General features: G+C 37.8%; 1 protein-coding gene across 8 annotated transcripts in view; it reads right to left on the reverse strand.

The window, feature by feature from the left end:
- foxp4 (forkhead box P4) overlaps nucleotides 1–19,723 on the reverse strand; it is a 130,617-nt gene that overhangs the window by 81,730 nt on the left and 29,164 nt on the right. For all 8 annotated transcript variants that reach the window (XM_082156120.1, XM_082156119.1, XM_082156122.1 and 5 more), the window contains exon 2: nucleotides 5,768–5,945. In XM_082156120.1, coding sequence (XP_082012246.1) covers nucleotides 5,768–5,935 — 168 coding nt within the window. In that variant the 5' untranslated portion in view covers nucleotides 5,936–5,945. The remainder of the gene's footprint in view (nucleotides 1–5,767; nucleotides 5,946–19,723) is intronic.

A 19,723-nucleotide genomic window follows, 5' to 3' on the forward strand; every position in this document is an offset into this window, starting at 1 on the left:
GAAGCGAAACCACAGGTCTACTGTATCCCTAAAGAGAGCGAGAGAGAGATAAGACCACCCTATTAAAGAAAGCGAGGTGCAGCAGAGGGGTCTGTCAGGGCCACATCCCCATGCCCAGGCCGAAGTAGCTGTAGACTGGCTGTGGAGCGGGACCATTTGAAGTGAAGAACACTCTAGGGATTGAAAAACAGAAAACCCTTGGTTGGATTCCTGGCTTTGTGCAACAAGAGGATGAAATTCTATAAGGACTCCACTAGTGTGCACTCTTGTTTTTTTTTCTCTACCTCTCCTGTCTTCCTTTTTTTTCTACAAAGCAAAGGGTTTTGCTGGTCTTGGGGTTGTGAAGCAGACAAGGAACATTCCTCAGGGGGGCCCAGGCGCCCTTTCTTGACACATCTCAGCGTTGCACTTTCTCTCCCCCCCTCCTCCATCCCTCCCTCCCTCAGTTCCCTCTCTCCAACCACTTCAGCCCCACTTTCCCCCTTCCCTCTCAACTCTTTTCTCTTACCCTCTCTGACTCGGCTACTTCGTATCTGTCCGTACCCACAATCCCCTCCTCTCCCGAGATGCCTGCCTCCGTTTCTCTGACTCAAACTCATCCCGGTGCTCTCTTTCGCTACTTTGCCATCTCACCCTCCCTCTGCTCGCATTCTCCATCACTCTGCTGGGCTTCTGTTTGTTTGGTAAAGACTGTTGAGTCTTTGACGTCTGCAGATGCCTGTGATTTCTCCCAGGCTCCCGAGGGGCCCAGGGAGAGAGTGCTTTGTGCTCTGACAACACGGGTCTGCAAAGAGGGAGCTGGGACTGTTTTTCTGCTCCAACGCTTCTTGGCAGGGTGTTTAACCAGTATCGCTGCACTGTGCCGCTTCCAGGTGAAAGATTTGGGCTTGGAGGAAGAGACTAGACTAGACAAACAGAATAAACAGCGAAACAGAAGTGCATTCACTTAGGTTAAGGGGATGTTTTTTTATGTGCATTTTAATAAAAAAAAGTGTACAGCTTTGGTCAACTCATTGCATGCACCATTTATGATTATTTACTTTTTTTCTTCTTTTTTTTTTACTTTTGCAAATATTTGTACACATCTTTTTTTTATATATAATTTTAAGCTTTTATTCTAAAAAAAAAAAGTAATTATTGTGTTTTTAAGCTTTTAAACAAAATTAATTAAATGTTATTGCATAATTGTATTTTTATTTAAGCTAAATAATGTTTAATTCTTTTGTATATTTCTTATGTAATTATTATATCTCTTTAATTTACAACTTTTCTGTTTGCGTCTCTATACATTTAATATTTAATATAATATATTTAAATGAATACAACCTCGTGTACCTGTACAATGACAGAGTATGATTCGACTTAAAGTTTGACATCTATCAATAAGTCACAACAAATCTACAGAACATTTCAGTGAACGGGGCTTTTGGAAGAATTCCTGAAACATCTCATTCTCTTTCAATAATTCCCTCAATTTCTGCTGGGCATCATAGTGACCCGCTCCATAAAAAAATAAAATGAGGATAGCAGAGCAAGACATTAAAACTTGATAAATGACTTTTTAGGAGGTTCTGCCATGATAACACTTTACTGCTTGCTTTGCCATTTTCAGAGCCTTCCTCATTAAAGTCATTTGGCTTCAAGGCCAAACGCTCCATTCATTTAAAATCAAATGAGGGAACTTGATGAACTAATTCATTCATCAGATTCTTATGAACAATGGCTATCTGAGATAGAATAAAGGAGGCAGATTTCTATGGCACTGCCACCCATGTCATAAAGGGCGCATTGCATCGCTTGCAAGCACAAAACTTGCATCTCGCTTGAAGAATAAGAAAAAGAGGAGTGAAGAAATGAGAAGAATATTCGGGATATCTCTGTGGACAAAGATGTTAGGACATGGAGGGAATGTCATTCAGTGAAACTTAAACATTTTAAAGTCACGATTTTAATTTGGTCTAAAAAACTAAATGCTGAAAACATCCAGTCACAAAGTCTATTCATAGTATCTGGATGCTGATTCTGAATAAAGTGACTATAGAGGCGAAAAACATTTAAGCATTAGTAAATTCCCACATTTAATGATGACAGGAGTTCAAACAGACGCCCTGGGGACAGTATACGTTTTTTGTTTTTTTCTCTGTAGAGCGACTCGGATAACACCAAAGTATGTTTAAATGTTTAGAATTGCTACTGGAAGATGAGCAGGTGTGTGGAGCCTCACTCCATAAGGCTGAAGGCCATGTAGAAATAAAGTACACCTACACATTAACACACACTCACTTATATGCCAGCAACCACATAAAATCATTTTTAGACAGTGGCTTACAGCTTTTATACCACTGAAGATCTCTGTGTGACATATTTTATATGTACATAAAGTGAAACTTGAATTGTTCTAGAATGATTGTTTGAAAACCAAAAATCCAACCTATAACATTGATTAAATTAACTGCTACTGTTCTGACATGCCAAAGAGCAAGCTATTAATATAATGTAGTTACATTTTTAAATAGTCACATTTATGAGAAAATAAGTAACAATTGTGAGATAAAGCAATTGTGAGATATAAAGTCACATTGTGAGGCATGAAATAGCAATTGTGAGATATAGTTGCAAAATATAAGAAACAAAGTCGTGATTATGACAAATTCACAAATCCTCAAACTAGACTATAGAGACTCTCAAATGGCAGTTTAAAACTAGACAAAAGCTTTTCTTTTCTTCTGACCTGCAAACTGTGACATAATTATCCTAGAGTTATAGTTATGCTGTCACAGCTTAGTATACGTATGAATTATGAAAACCGTGATGTAAAATGCTTTGGATGTTACTTTTACAAGGAGCTACTGCTGCCACCAAAGACCAAAAGTATGGGTCAGTGTGGCAGAAGAGAAAGAGTGGGAAAGGAAAATAAAGAGGGACAGAAAGGAAGGAAAGGAAGAAGAGAGAAAGAGTGTGGCATTGAGGCCACGGCGGCCGTATGTTTGACATTGGAAATGGTTTAGAGCAGAAGGAACTGGCAATTTCTATTCCTAATTAAAGGCTTTGGCTCACATGACCATGTACAGGTGCACCAACACCAGAATGCAGAGCCATGAAGAAAGGCCTCCTTGTGTGTGGTGAGGCCATGCTCGCTCAGCGGGAGTCTCCACACACACACACACACACACACACAGGATGCAGCTAAGGAGTGCAAACATTCACATTCATTACCTTCACTACAATTTCAAGCCCTTATTTCAACTGTCAGAAATAAAACTATGCAAAGTAGTTATTTTACAAGTTCTTTCCCTCTCACTTCCTGTTCTGCTTCTCTTGTGCCCTCTTCTCTCAAAACGACTCTCACTTCATTGCTGATTTTTTTATTCTTTTTTTTTTTACTTATGGCCATTTGTGAGCAACTATAATGGTCAGACAGACTACTAAGACAGCTATTTTTATATTCATTTTCAACTCCAGAAATCACAAGATCTCAGTATTTTATATTGCTAGCCAACTGAACATCTTTCATGTTCTGAGGGACATAATGTATATGTTCATATATACGAGTAAATACTATACTGTTAAACTGTTAATTCAAGGCCTTAGTCTTTTTTTTTTTATTGAGATTTATAACATTTAAAAAAAATAAAATAATATAAATTATAAAAAATAATTTCAATTACAAATTTTATGTGGGATTATTTAACCCTCTGATGCCTGAATTTTAAAATTCATCAAAGAAAAATCATTTATTTTGAGATAAAATTTTATAATTTAATAGAAAAACAAAAGTGTCCATTCAAAAGAGGATAATTGCGATTATTCCAGAGGTTCACCTTGGTGCTTCACTTTCGTTAAATGCATGTTCTCATTTAAAAAAAAAAAAAAAAAACACTTTATAAAGAGAATGGCCATACATATTTATGGGTAAAGGTCAAAGTTGATCACTCACTGTGATTTGGATGTAACACCACACTTAAATGGCTTGAATTTAAAAATGGCTTTTAAAAAGATCTCTCCATTTATAGTGGACACCAAGATCAGAGGGTTAATAAAGACCAAAAAGAGAGGATATTAGTGTCAGTCTTTGCATTTACACACCAAATCAATCCAGAGATTTAAATAATATGGTTTAACAGATCCCACTTTCTTTTAGTAACAGTTCATCAATATTACATTAAGACATACTAGGATCTGTTAACAGGCGTGCAGTGCAGCCTGTGTCATTGATAACAAGGTTGAGGGGTCCTGTTACCCTCTGTGTCTGTAATGCATTTAGGGAAGAGTGTGAACAGAAAAAGAGAGTTTCAGCCAAGAGAGTCCGGGAAGTGAGGAAATTCCAACTGACAAACTGGATATGGAAGACACTGACGCATAGGCCAAAGAGCAAAAACAGCACAAGCCTCTACACGCTGACGTGTCACTGCATAAAACAGTTTATTGTGACTCAGGCTAGGCTGACACTACTGCTAAGACTGGACCTCAAGTGTGAGGAATTCAGTCAAGTCGGCATCATCTACAGGAACGAATGAAATCGCCAAGTGCAGTTCTGGATGACTGCATGGAAATATGAAGCCTGAGGACCAGATTTGGTTAAAAGATTAGTTCACCCAAAAATGAAATCAGTGACTCATTCTCATGTCTCTCTAAACCTGTGCAACTTACTTTCTTACTATAAACACAAAAGGAGAAATTTTAAAGACTGTGTTGGTCGCTCTTTTGCATGCAATGAAACTTCCAAGTATAACAGGACACAAAAACAATAAAATCATCATAATGTGCCCCAATTACTCAAAGAGCGGCTGTGGAAAAACAGTCTGTTATGCTGCTTGATATTGCAAACTGGTATTTGTTATATAATTTCTATTATCGTAATCATGCTCGTTTTTAGTGCTAATAGTTTGACCATGTACTGCAATTTGTTATTCTAGTCATTTACCAATAGCAGCTTTTGAATTGGAAATCCACATTGCAAAAATAAGGTAGATATTTCAAATCTTCAGAAGTCATACAATAGCTTTGTGTGAGACATGGGCTGCTACAAATGTGATCCACGAACAAATCATTTTGTGAACCTGATTAACTGAAAAGTGAATTTGATAGCTAGAAAAAATTTGCTTGGCAATTATGTAGTAATTATAATTTTTTTGTGTACTTTATTTAAAAAAATATATTAAGCATGAAATTCCTATATAGTATACTTTGATGTTTTTAATGTCTGAATTAATATAATTATTAATAAATATATTTTAATCATAATGAAGAAAAAAAACTACATTAACAGGATGAGATTCCTGAATAGAAAATTAAATATTGAAATACTGAATAGTTTGGCAAGGCAAGTTCCGTATGTAAAATATCATATGGTGTAACCTTCTAAAATTATATTTGTTAAAATAACAACTTGTGATGTTTGCAATAAATAGTTTATTTTAATTTTTTTTATCACCTTTTGTGTTCCACAGAAGAACTATACAGGTTTGACGATGAGAATGAGTAATTGTCAGCATTTCCGTACTGAGGTGAATTATCTCTTTACATTTTTATAGTTCCCATCAAATGACTAAAAAGTGATAAGCTATAATACTATACACCACACAATCAACTCTTTGAGGTTTTAAAAACAATGTAATGCAATTTGCTTCATATATCTGCTTGTTTGTACGTTGCGCAAGACATGGGAATTGCACAAGAAACAACTAACAGCTCAACACGCTTCCTGAAAGTCAGGGTAGAAAACTTAGGGTCTTTTGCACACGAACACACACACACACACACACACCTGCTGCTGTTGAAGGTGCAGTAAATCCACAGGGCTGATCTCCCCATTGGTGTCACAGTTGGACCCGCCTTCTCTTCCTCCGCCATCTGATTGGCTGCTTAGGCTGCTGACTCCATTTTGACTGGAGGGTGTAGTTCGAATGGTCTCAGTTGCTGATTCTACCATCATCACGTGGCACCTTGCAGAAAAAAAGAAAGAAAAGAAAAACATATTGAGTGACCATCAGGCATTGTTAGAAGTCCTAGGAAGCATGCTAAGATCTATGCAGGCAGTGTTTTATCACAATAGCAAATATACACACTAATCAATAGCACAGATTCACAAATCAACCACATCAGAAAGTGTTTATCTGCAGAAGAAATACAGTGCCACAGCTGCTAACCTTGATGAGAACATAATAAACAAGCAGTGCACCATACATCTATTCGGATATACCTAAAGAACCACCTGAGCCTCTGAACAGCCAATGGCAGCCAAGGACACAAACGCGGAGGAAGGCGCAACGAAGGTCTGCCTGAAGAGATACTTGTGTCAAACTAAAATGGCATTGTGCCATGAAAGAGTGACATGCTTTTCCCTTTCCCAAAGGTTACAACACAGTGCACCAGGGTCTGATTGAAGGACATTTGTCTTTGACAGAGAGTGTTGATGCATCCACAACAGTGACAAAGAGGCCCTTTCAATTAGAAAACATCTGCTCTAAAGAAACACCAACCTTTCGTGCATCTTATTATCAGCAGTACAAAAACACAAGCAACTTCCAACAGAAGAGGAATGCATTTAGTATCTTTAAGAGGTAAAGTGAGTGAAAGAAGAAATAAGGCTTCAAATGAGTGAATGATTGCTCCACGTTGATTTTTATGTTTGTATCTTATTGCTTTTGTAAGCAGGTCAAATGGCCAAGGTTAAATAAAGCAAGCAAATTTAGTAAAAACAAGTTAAATGTACTCTGTGTGTTCCATGTTTCATATGGTTTTGGAATATATACAGTAGTCAATATTTGAAGTGGATTAAAAAAAAATCATTAAATGAATGGATTAAATGAAGGTTTTGATTCACTTCAAATGTTGACTACTAAATATATTCCAAAACCATATGAAACATGGAACACACAGAGTACATTTAACTTGTTTTTACTAAATTTGCTTGCTTTATCTAACCTTGGCCATTTGACCTGCTTAGAAAAGCAATAAGATAAAAACATAAAAATCATCAACATGGAGCATTGTGATTGCACTGTGGGAATGGTACTATCTACACATGCAGTACGTGCTGTACAGTAAAGCTCGCCACAACAACAGCTGAAGATCACTAAGACAGAGATATAGAAGACTCTTTACCGGCTTCCACACCCAGATCTACTGTACATTGGGACGTTTTGGAAACTCAAGGGTGCTTTTATGGGTCCAACAAGTTCACAGTTGGAATCACTTAAATGCACCTGGTTGAGGAGTTGTATACTTCATTCAAAGCTGTCAACTGAGGCAGTCACGCGAAACTCGCATGACTGAAGAGGATGCAGGCATGTCTTGTATCATGGGGGACGCAAACCAAAGATGTGGGTAGTTTTATTGCCTATGGAGCCAAGAGGAACCACGTGTGGTTAATTTACAATCAACCCAAACCATCTATATCACTCGGATGTGACATGTAGGGGACAATTCCAAAACCCCAACAACAGCTTTCAAAACCCACGTCGTGTAACTTTTCATCATGACTAACCCCTATTTCATAATTTCATGCAAGAAACCCATTGTTTGAGAGATGCAAGACTTGTTGCATCGGAGAGCTTGAAGGAACGAGCAGCTGCTGAGCGAGTGCATCACTGCCATATTAACCAGCCCGAGGTGTAAGCAAGCATGAAGCCTTGTCATATCCCGTAATGGGTGTATATTGCCGCTATAATGGAAGGTCGTAAATAAAGCAGCCCAATAAATCTGCACAGGGAACCTTTGATTACGGCTGTGAGACAGAAGTTTGCAGCGTCTTGTAATTGTTTTTGGCAGGCTCATCTGAGCCGCCAATGTTGAGGCTTGCCGCATCATGTTTAGCCCCCGAAGCCCCTCTGGCTGAACTTTGACCTGTGAGAACAGAGGAAAATGCATTTTTCTTCTACGGGGGAGTGAGGGATACAGAAAGGGTGGGCGTTCTTCAGATCGAAGAGATAAAATGTGCATTTGGGGGAGGGCAATGCACAAAAAAAGGAACGTTTGCCTTTTAATTGGGACGGAAGAGAAATGGGACCAAACTTGCCTTTGCTTCAGGGACAAAAACACACACAAAAAAAAAAAACCCAGCTCGCAACAGATAAAACTAAAATCCCAGGACCAGCGTCTTCGCGGCATGGTAACGCAATGCACTGGCTATGCACTGAGGTTTTCTCTTTTTTATGTTCTAATATCAGCAGATTTTCTTTGGCACTTACAAGAAAGGGTGGAGGGGGTGGTGATTCATTCTCTATCCTGTTTCTGCAAGTACTGAGACTGCAACAAGGGATCATGGGAACTTCTGTGACTGCCTGTTAAGAGCTGTTTATATTGCTGATGCTGAAAGTTGCTAAGGTAAGAGAGCAACGCGGGGATAAACACGTCCCTGAATTCCGATTCGGCTCCAGAAGTGCACATTAGCAGTAAAAAGTGAAAGCTGCTGATTTTTTTCCCCTCATCCATATTAAAAAGGAAGTAACGCAAAAACAAACAAGGCCAGGAAACGAAGAGATGGCGAAACAAACCAGTTTGTCTCATTCGTGACCAAAATCCCATCCTCCCCGAAGCAAAGATTCTCCTTTCTCCCTCTCTCTTCTCCGTCTACCCCCGAGGCAGCTGCAGTTCCGTTCCTGTGCTCAGGGTCGGAGTCGGCGGCTGGCACGGGAACAGAGGATTCAGAGAGAGCAGGGTTGAAAAGACGCCGTCTGAGCCAGGTAGGCCAAGGGGCGGAGGTCTCCTGGGTAAATCTCATACAGGTGGGCCGTCACTTCACACCCTCTCAAAAAATAGCAAGCCCAGCGGGGACTAAAAGCTTCCAGTACTCCGACAGGGTCAGAGGTGAAAGGTAGATTGTCTTTTCTCAGCTCGCTTTTTTTATTGTTTAGGGAACACAGTTTGCTAAAGACGTCAACGGTATTAACAGACAAAGCATCAGGTGTTCCTGCCTAAATGAACTTGACAGCCGTTTACACTTTCCATGCAACAAAAGCAGATGAGTCAATGACATATATACGAGTGTAACACTTTACAAAATTAAAATCAAAAGTTGTATTTATTAACATTTTATTAACTAACGTTAACAAAGATTAACAAACACAGTAACAAATGTATTTCTCATAGTTAGTTATTAGTTAATACATTAACTAATGTTAACAAATGAAACCTTATTGTAAAGTGTTACAGAGTGTCCATGAAAAAGAAAGGGAAAAATCTAGTTTAAAACACATACAGTTCTTTAAAAAAAAGTACTCTTTTCATTCGTTTCAATTTAATGACTTGTGTAAAAAGTAAAATAAAATATTTCCTTACACCTTGAATACATACAGATCTTAATCATTAAATCAAAGACACTAAATATATTTGTATATATTTTTATTATGTTTTGGGGACCCACACCACATGATATTTTACTAAAGGTCTAAATTTTCATTCATAAATTAAAAACATGTGTATTGAATAAAATTGTGATGTATTTTTGTAGATCTTAAATCATAATTTCCCAAAAAGTTTAAATATATTTTTCAAGTTATCAAATATCAATAATTATGAATTCATGAAATACCATTAAGTTTTTGAGGAGCTACACCAAGACATTTTACAATCTCAATATAAAAAAGCCAAATTAATTTTAAATCATAAATTAAAAACTTGTATATTGAATAACACTTTAATGTTTTTGTTTTTTTTAAGATAAAAAGTAGTAAACATAGTAATACATATTTTTGAAGTCATCTGAAAACATCCAAATGATGACAGGCTCAGTGCATGAAGCACAGATTCACTGAAGTGGATCTCAATGTACCTCTGAACCTGAATACCTGCTTTTACAGTCTTTCATGGCCCGGTTGGCGTGCCGAGAGCTTTGAAGAGGATTGAGGCTGTCAGATCCAGCCGGCTGATCCCAGATCAGCACATCTGCAGCCCCCAGACTGCGGATTGGGCTCATCGTTCCGGTCCGACTCCAAAACACAAGCCCCACTAATGCCTTCTGAATTCAGTACTTCCAGCCTGGATCATTTCACCAGAATGAAGATGGTAAACGGCCAGCACCATGTTGAGATGGTCCGTACAGCGCCGGCTAATGGAATCAGTCTTTATTATTTCAGATGAAAATGAGTATATTTCAAATCCTTCACATAAAAGCTTATTACTGGCCTCTAAAACATTGAAAGCTCTATAACGGATAATTGACTGTGATACCTGAAATTTCATTTTACACATGCTTTGCTTTTTTCCCTCTTGTTTAGTTCTCAGTGAAAGAAAATATGGCAAACATTAAACCGGGCTAAAGATTTTCCTTTGCAGTGAAAAGGACTGTTTAAGAAGCAATAGTTGAAATAATGCAAGGATTCAAGCCGTAACTCACTTGGCAATGCCGACAGACTGGTTTAAATTTGCAACTTCAGCTCTCCGGCACACACCAGAGCTCCATTTAACTACAAAGAGCATTACCCAGATCTAAAAAGAAAATAAAACGGACGTAATACAAGATGACAACTTTGACAATATTTATAAAAATGGAATACCGCTTTATTCTGCCAGTCCTTTCCCACTTTTTTTTATCACCGACTCATTCATTTACTCCATCTTTCCTGTCCTCTTCTTTATATAGGAACTCTTCAAGGCACATGCGGAACCGTTTCGCATTTTTCAGCAGGGCTGTTAGCTTTATTTGTCTTCCTTTGCACCTGTGGAAGAGCTCTTTCTGCACGTTACGCACACGCCAGCACACACAGACACCAGTCTCAGTAGTTTTTCAGCAGGTAACCAGATTAATAACTCTTTATCATGTTAAGCCTTATACAGGTCTATTTATATAAATCCCACAAAGGCTGTTTCTAGAGCCTTGCATCAGCTTGCAGGAATGCTCTTATTAATAAAACAAAGAAGCAGCCAACATGATTAGTGGAGACAGCCACAGTTGTGCCAGCACATCTCATGTCTTCTCCCTCAGGCTACTGAAACAACAGTCCCGCAGAGAAGCGAACGCTTCGTCAGGAGAGCGCCGCCTCTGTTTGTCACCAAATGTGATTGAACAACACAAAGTCCACCTGAGCACACGTAACAACTTGCTCTGTTCCAAAATCTAGTGAGCTGCCTATAAAAGGAACATTTTAAGACACCATAGGTTCAACACAAGGCTTGTTTTTAATTACGCAGTTTACTTAGATACCTCATTTTGGCCCATAATGCCATTACGACCAGCTAATGCAGCTCAAACCGTAGAGCATAGGCGCATTACAGAGAATGCACAAACGAATAAATAAATACATTTTAAAAATGTAAAAAAAATAAAAAAAAAAATACCTTGAATGCAAGAAAGTTGCTCATGAAATATGAAGCTCAGTGGGGAAAAATCTGGTGAAAAAAATGCAGATGAAGTGAAAAGTGTTTATTATTTTTTGTTCAGTTCAGAGAAGTGCATATAAAAATTATTTTAAACACAAAAAAAAAATACAAAAAAAAAATATTTGGAATGCAATGCAAGTTCCTTTGAACAAGTGTCAAATGCATTAAAAGTATAGCTCAGGTGAAAAAAAAACAAAAATCCAAGATGGCAGAGAAGTTAAATAACATTTATTATAAAAACTACTAAAATGTATATTTCATTCGATACTGAGAAGTGTCTATTAAAAAGTGAAAGTGTAATTAAAAATACTTGTGTAATATTTATTTTTACACGCAGTATAAAAGTATCTCACTGGTAGCTTAGCAAAATGCTAAGAGTGTTTCAAATCAGCAGTTGCATAGCAGCCAATGTAAGCAGTTGGGAGCAGGGTAGCTCACTAGGTTTTGAAACTAAGATACTTTTACAAGGAAAAGGTACATTCAGACTGTATAAAATATGGGTTAAAACTCTTAATTCAAGTCAAAAAAAAAAAAAAAAAAGCTGCTTCTGAAGCAAACACGCGTTCATTGTGTTTATTTATTTGCCTCATCAGGAAGAACTGCTCTCGGGACACAAACATTCAGGAACGCGGTCTACGGAAGGATAGGGTGTATTTGTGTTAGCAACTCCAACTGCTAGCCCATGGGGCAGAGGGCAGGTGTGTGTGTGTGTGTGTGTGTGTGTGTGTGTGTCCCAGTGGTTAGAACACACAGCTTGCGGCTCTTCCTCTAGATTTGTCTTCCCTAGACGTATGGTTGGTGGTGGTGGTGGTGAGAGGGAGGGGGGCAGGTATGACTACATCAACTAAAAGGCCGGGCCCAGGGGAAGTCTGTCACTGTCTGCCGTGAAGACAGATAGCAGGAAGACCCAGGGCTGAGAGAGAGCGTGAGAGTGAGAGAGATGTAATGAGCAGGGTACCTAAAGTAAGTCCCCACAAGAAAGGTTCAGAAACAAATAAGTGTTCTTGATAGAATAATAAAGGAAAGTCTGAATTGCTGTGTCTCTCAGCAGTTTTAACCTTGGCCCAGCACCGGCCACTTCAAAGGGATCAACTACCCGCTCCTCCCGAGGGGTACGGCGCACTGGAATATCCTGACAGTAAAGAAGAGACCCTCGTTTGAAGACTGCTTAGCCGAGCACTTATGCATTCCCTTTTTATGAGCGAAGCTGTTCTCCACTCCACTCCAGCGCGGTTTCTCTCCGTGGAAGTGGCACACTGCTCCACTTGGCATTATGACAGAATCCCTTCACGTTGCCACCCACTTACACACTCACTCACCCCAGGCCTTTAAATTCAACATGAAATGGCGTCCGCAAACCATTTTACTGACGTAATGTGACATTTTGGAGTGAAACAGGATATTTAATGAGAAAACAATGGTTGAAACTTTTTTTTTTTACTTCCATTTATTCTTTTTTTATTATATTATCCACCACGAATCGATTGGATCTTGAAAAGAGGGCAATTTATACCAAAATGGGGTGAAAACAAATGAGAAAATGTATTTTACGAAGTTGCATTTTCATACAAATTAGTAACTAGGATTATTATTGATGACTACAATTAAAACTAAAATGGTTAAAAACATGTTAATTGAAATATAGTTAAACAAACAAAAAAATTTTTATGCTTGCAACCAACTAAAATCACTTTAAGGTGAAGAACTAAAATATCTGACTGGCAATAGTAAATATTTAGAAAATAAGTTAAAAATAAGTTTTTAATTTGGCACGTGAGCAGGTTGTTCAAAAACGGTACAAATGAGATTATATGAATTCATATAAATTTGTAAAATGCAAAATAACAACAAATTGACAACAATTCATTGTGTTGGCTGAAAATAAGATAAGGTAACTCTAACAGCCGAAAAGTAAAGTTGTAAAGCCAAATGTTTTCTTTGAGATAACATGTACTAAGGAATTATGTACAATAAAACCAGCAACATGTACAGTATTAATAAAGTAAAAATGGTTTTAACTTTTTTCATGTTGACTTTAAAGGAATCAGTGTTACCTTCCTGATTGACCAGACTGATTAAACATGGTTACCTGGATCAATCCCAGGTAAAGGACACACTTAGGCAAAATACACACACCCCAGCTGCCTCAATTGCTCCAAGCAGATCCCTGCAATTAGTGTACTGCACATCTTCTAGGATAAAAGATATCTTCTAAATACCAGGTAATCAAATACATACAAAGTCTCTGTAAACTCATAATTGCCCTGTAAAGATGATGCACTTGTTTGCGTTTTGCCCTCATTCTCAGATCTTGAGGAAAGATGGTGCTTTTGTACAGCATATGAGCTACAGATCCAATTGAACTCAACAGCCTCCTCTTGTGATCGCATGGAACAGTTCCAGCATGTACAGGTGCGATAGATAGACTTTATCTGCTCATTTCTTCGCCTCAAAGAAAAATTTACATCTAAAAGAAACATTTGTGTGCATGTGCATTCCAGCCATGCTGATTTAAATAGCAGTGAAGGTAAACATTTGGAATGGTTGCTGGTTTATTGGGGACTAGACTGCTTTTACTGTCACAACCGAAACCCTTAGCTCTTATTACAAAAGCTTAGGACCACCAATGTCCAAAAATAACCAATTCATTTCCCTACGGCACAGGCTGAGACAAGGGGCACAGAAATAAATGGGAGCGTGGAAAAAGAAAATGAAATGAACGGAATGATCTGCGTTCATGAGGCTAATGTCACAACTTTGATCTTGTGATAATTTTCAACGGGCTTCAGAGTTGGTGTCCTAATTTCAAACTCAGTTTTTTTTTTAGCTGAGGTTTTCCTTTTTCCCTTCAATCTAAACTATGGCAGATGACAATTAAAGAATTGCTTACCCGCTGACTGTCTCAAAAATCAGACGCACTTAAAGGACAATTCAATTATCAAGGACATGCCGATATGAAAGTAAAGTAAGAAAGATTCTCACGGGGGAAAGAAAACGAGGCCAAATAAAACAGAGGAGACAATCAGAAAAGAAGAAGAAGAAAAAAGCATGTGGGGGAGGCAATTAGATTCATAAAATATCTAATGTACCATATGGCGATCTGATGTGTTTTCTGCTGTGACGCGCACCTGATGTAGAAGGAGGCAAAGTCCTGTTTGTCCAGCCCATAAAGATTAGCTTTAATCAGGTGGGTTTCGTTGCATTCGGTAAACACCACCAGCATTCCCGACCGATGAGATCGCTTCTGTGTGTCTGTGTGACGGGGCAAACATTTACTCCCCCTGACACTACTACTACCCACTGCCTTTTTCTTTTTGGCCAAAAGTAAGTGATTTTCCATCCTGCCCTTGATGTTTAAGAGACTGGAGATTTCTATACGAGGCCTCCTCACCATCAGATCATGGCAAATATTTGGAATAGGTGCTGGGCTTTCACAAACGGCCCATTTGTCAACCATTGAACACACACATTTTCATCCACTTTAAACCAGTGATTCCCAACCAGGGGTACGAGTATGCAGGGGTACGCAAAATAGGCATGCTAGGAATAATGTTAATCGCCCCAGCATCACCCCAGCCTGGCGCATTGGTCACTGCAAATGTGTCCATTTACATTGTGATTTTTCAGCGTTGAGTATATGGTAGCAATTCACAGGCATGTCTGTTGAAAGTAATGGCCAATCAGAGGTGTTTAAAATGCCTCAAAACACTGAAGGAGTTTCTGTTAAGTGCTAGTTTAAGTCCTACATGGTCACAAACCTAACCCTAACAACAAACAGAATGTAATGCATAGTAAATTAAGAGATTTATTGTCATATGTTAAATCATATACGCTGAACTGACTGACAGCTTCAGTGATTATAAAGGGAGCACTCTTCTGTGTAATTCATTCTCAATTTGAATTAAAGTTATTGTTTTTCATGACACTGTTACTTTTTTCTACTTCATACTCAGTACAAAAAAGTACTTTTTTTTTAAAATAGCAGTTTTATAATGTCTAAATATAAATTCAAAAGCAAAACGTGTGGGGGGAAAACTATATTAGGGAGTGGAAACGGCTAATATGAGCAAATACGTGCTCCCCTGCCTACTGGTTATAGTGGCAATTACATGTCTTTATTTTTTTTTATAAAAGTGTTTGTTTTCCATCAAATGTTGGATTTATTCATTTAAAATGTGTATTTTATCCAGTTTTTTTTTTTACCAACATCATTCTTGATTCTTTAGTGTGGATGAAAGAGTACTTCAGATAGATGGAATGAACGACAGACAGACAGAACGACAAACAGCCAGCACGACATACAGACAGATATCTGTAAGGATCATGTATTGTGTGTGTGGCTCTTTATAGGGAGAGGTTGGCAGGGGCCTGTGGGTCATGTTAATATGTGGTTATTTTCCTGTGATCATCAAAATGAATAAAGCCATTTCTCATTTCCTACAATGGTTTAAGATGCTAGTGATGGGGCAAGGGCCATCTCAATAACGCCTGAGGCACTAATATCCCAAATTTTATTTAACATGGTGGAACAGAGGTGGAACGTTATGGCTTTGACGAACAAGCAATCCAACAACTGCCTAAATGCACCCGGATGCAAAATCTGCTTTATGAACATGACCTTCATTTGCAAGATAAAGTTTAAATGAACACTTGAACAGCATCTGAGATTACAGTGAGAGAGGGAAGATGGTGGCAGAGTTTGAGAGTTAGCTGATCTAGATTAAGAAAAAAAGACAGTGGGAACAGGAAATTCTGGAGTGAAACCAGAAACCATGTTTTTGCTCGGTGCCAACTCAACAAAGTAAGGATGCCTCACCACTGACAGCATGGAACAGACAGGAGAAGAAACGTGGAATAAAATTTCAAAAAACAAAAACGGCAACCAATCAGAATATCAAATCACTAATTATTAAAAAATATTAATTATAAAATAATTTAAAGTGTAATTGTTTAACAATACAGTTTAATAGTTTTAGCAAAAAACTTCTCTGTTGGTCATTTAACTACTCTCACAATATATATAAATAAAAAATTAAAGGTTCAAATTAAACTGACTTTTTCCACACAAAAAAAAAAAAGATCGGCCTGAAATACGACTAACTTAAGACTTTAAACGAGGCGGTGGGGCAAAGTGATGTTTTAATAAGTTCAAAGTGGACATGATATAATTTTATACATCTGCTTTCATGACTGGCACTCTGGATTTCTGAGTTAATTAATTGATTGGATCAGAGTGGGTATAATCAAATAAAATTTTATAACTCCATAATAAAAAAACAACACTTTAGAAGGAGGCATGTGGAAAAATGATAGCATGTCCTTTTTTCAAATTAATTGAATTTTAGTACTTCTGAACTTGGTCCAAGGCATCTCATAAGGCATAAGCAATAACTCCACACCATCTTGAAAATGGCTCCATGACTAAAGACATTCAAACACATACTCACTTTTTTTTTGGTCCCTTGATTTCTGGGGAAAAACCACCACTGTTTATAACTAGTAACCGAGAGCGTTCAAATGGCCAGACATTTCCATGTTTTATTCTCCAGTAGTTGCACTGCCTAATAAAGTTCTCACCAAGAGTAAAAGCTAAAATATTAATTCCATCTTCAGCAGTGCTGATTGCATTAAAAAACGTCTGTTTTATTATTTAGCACAGAAAGGAAAATCTTTGTTAAAGTGACTTGAATGCAAATTGATATCACTAGAACGAACAGTAGAAAAGCATTACTAATTTGATCATAATAATATCAATAGAATAATTCATAATGTAATATAAATAAATTAGAGAGGTAATTCGTTTGAAAATGGATGCCTTCAATTAATGTCTCAGCCCCCCAACCAAAAAAAAAAAAGAGTGCACATACTGTACACCCGTTTCATAGACAAGAACATTAATTGCTTAACTGTAGTCATTGTTATGAGGTGTCAGAACCCGTGTAGAATCAGGGAAGAAACTAAACATGCAGAGTTCGCTTTAATATTACATACATTTTTCACTGCATTTATTCAATATTCATGAATTATGCTTGCTCTCACTAACTTGTCTTTATACCCAGCGTGAAGTGTTTTTTTCCGCTATGAAAACAGCAGCTCGTGTCCCGATTCAATTTCAGCGAGGATGATTTTAAAATCAGTACGTGACACGTCGCCTTTTCACCTTGTTCATTTTCCGTTCCTCTCTACGGAACAAGAGTAGCTGCCTTTGTGTCATTATCAGCCTTATTACACGTCATTAAAATACTGGAAGAAAATTCCAGAAGAAATATACACGCTACACCAGGGCAGTCGCTTTCTCTCTCTCTCTCTCTCTCTCTCTCTCTCTCTCTCTCTCTCTCTAGCGTGTCACACTTTTGGGGGTGAGCATGCGTGTGTGTGCGAGAGCGCAGAAGTGACAAAAAAAGAACAATATAATTGGAGAAATGTACGCAGTAATAATAGGTATTCAGAAAATGATAATTCATATTAAACAGGGTGCATAAAGTCAGCCTCATTTGCATGTTTTAGATTATATGCATTTCAAAAGTAATTTCCGCAGGGCATATGAATGACATTAATTCCCAAGTGGTTTCTGCTATAGACCTCAAACTATCAAACACTCAAACATTTAAAAGATGAAAAAAAGAGTACTGCCACATTTGCGAGGGGAGATTTCAAGGTTAAAGTATTTGAATGCATGTTTTAAAGTTCTGTCTAGGTTGTTTAAAGTTGTTCCTAGCCTAGTTTAAAGTTCACTAAGCTGTGTTTGGAACAAAACCATCATGAGACTTTATACTCTTAAATTCAGCACATATATTTGTAAAATTGATGGATGGATGATTCTTATAACATTTGACAAATACAACTCTATAATTATTTCATTAACTTTAATAAATTCATTGCTAACTACAATATAAACACTATGCCATACACTACATTGTCAGTTAACCTAAAATGTGCTAACATGTGGTAACTGCTAAATGAAAAAGATTATTTAATATGACTCAATCAAACTGACTACATTAGGTTAAAGCATTTTTCAAGTGTCAGATCAGGTAGAACACATTTTCACGTCTTACAGTGTAAGAGTCAAATATGTAATTTCAATAACCTAAATTATAATAACCAAATGCCCATCACAAATAAATAAATAAATCATCTCGACACAATGTGAAAGTACATACTGCTAGTCTTCCCATACCCAAAACATGAGTGTGTTACAGTGCCAATCACTGTAATACGGCACAAAGAGAACTGTGGGTATTCAAAGTGCCAATTTTAATACAGCCCTCCAGCCAGAAGTTGGGAGAGAGGGAGTGAGGGAGAGAGGGAGGGGGGGAGAGAACCATTTTAGCCTTGGTTCATTTGAAGAGAAAACAAATTGGAGAAAGACTTGAGTGAAAAACTGGCAAGTTCTATTCGATAAGACAAATTTGACCAAGTGCCATAATGTTTCTGATGCATAAGATACTGGAGTTTTGAGTATTATGTCTAGTGCAATGGTTCTCAATTGGCGAGTATGGATAAGTAAATAAAAAGGTTTCTTAACTTTTTATAACTAAACATTTAATAGAAGCTACTCAAATGATACAGATGTCAAATTTGACAGGCTTTATTATTTATGGCCATATTTCTTTTTTTGCACAATAAACAATTTTGGTATCGCGTTGGGTCGCTCACTACTTAATTTCCTGAAGCAAAACCAGTTGAGGACCACTAGACCAACTAAATGGGCAAACCAAATAAACGAGCAATACGTCCTAAACTTGCCCATCTGTGCTAGTTTTGGCTTACTCACAAAGATTATGTATATAAAAAAAATATATAAAAAAAGAAAAAAAAGAAACCACAGGGGAGAAGGGGAGATAGAGTCTGGGCTGCCTCGCTTTGTGTAGTTTGTGTTGTGTCTGTCTAAATATTATGCTACCGAATGTTTCCCTCCACATGATTATCTCATTATGAATTAATGGTTTGCATGCTGCGATGTGTGTGCACAATGCCTAGTTCGTGCTAACTGTTTATCTGCCTCGCCATAAGAAAAATAAAACACGGGCCAGAGTGAGTCTGGCCATCATAATCGTGAGTCAGCTTGTTGTGGCATTTAAAAGTCAAGCAGATATTAACAGCTTGGGCGGCGAGCGGAGAGTGAGAGCAACTCTAATGAACAGCATGCAAACGGTACGCTACCGTAATCGCCCTGATGATCAAGTTTCGTCCTCTTCGTTTTACAAGTCTCCGCTTACAGGTGCTGACAGGCCACTATGGCGAGATTTAAGGGAAAGAAAAATGGATTTTATGGCATTATCTCGTTATATCTCTCTCCCCGTTCTGTACTCGTACTGTAAGACTAGCCTCTTTGTCCTTCTCCAGAGAAGGATACGTGGACAAGTTCAATTACGCGGGGAGAGTAAATGCTGAGGGA

Source organism: Leuciscus leuciscus (genome assembly GCF_965113295.1).
Source record: "Leuciscus leuciscus genome assembly, chromosome: 23".
In the NCBI taxonomy this organism is placed as follows: domain Eukaryota; kingdom Metazoa; phylum Chordata; class Actinopteri; order Cypriniformes; family Leuciscidae; genus Leuciscus; species Leuciscus leuciscus.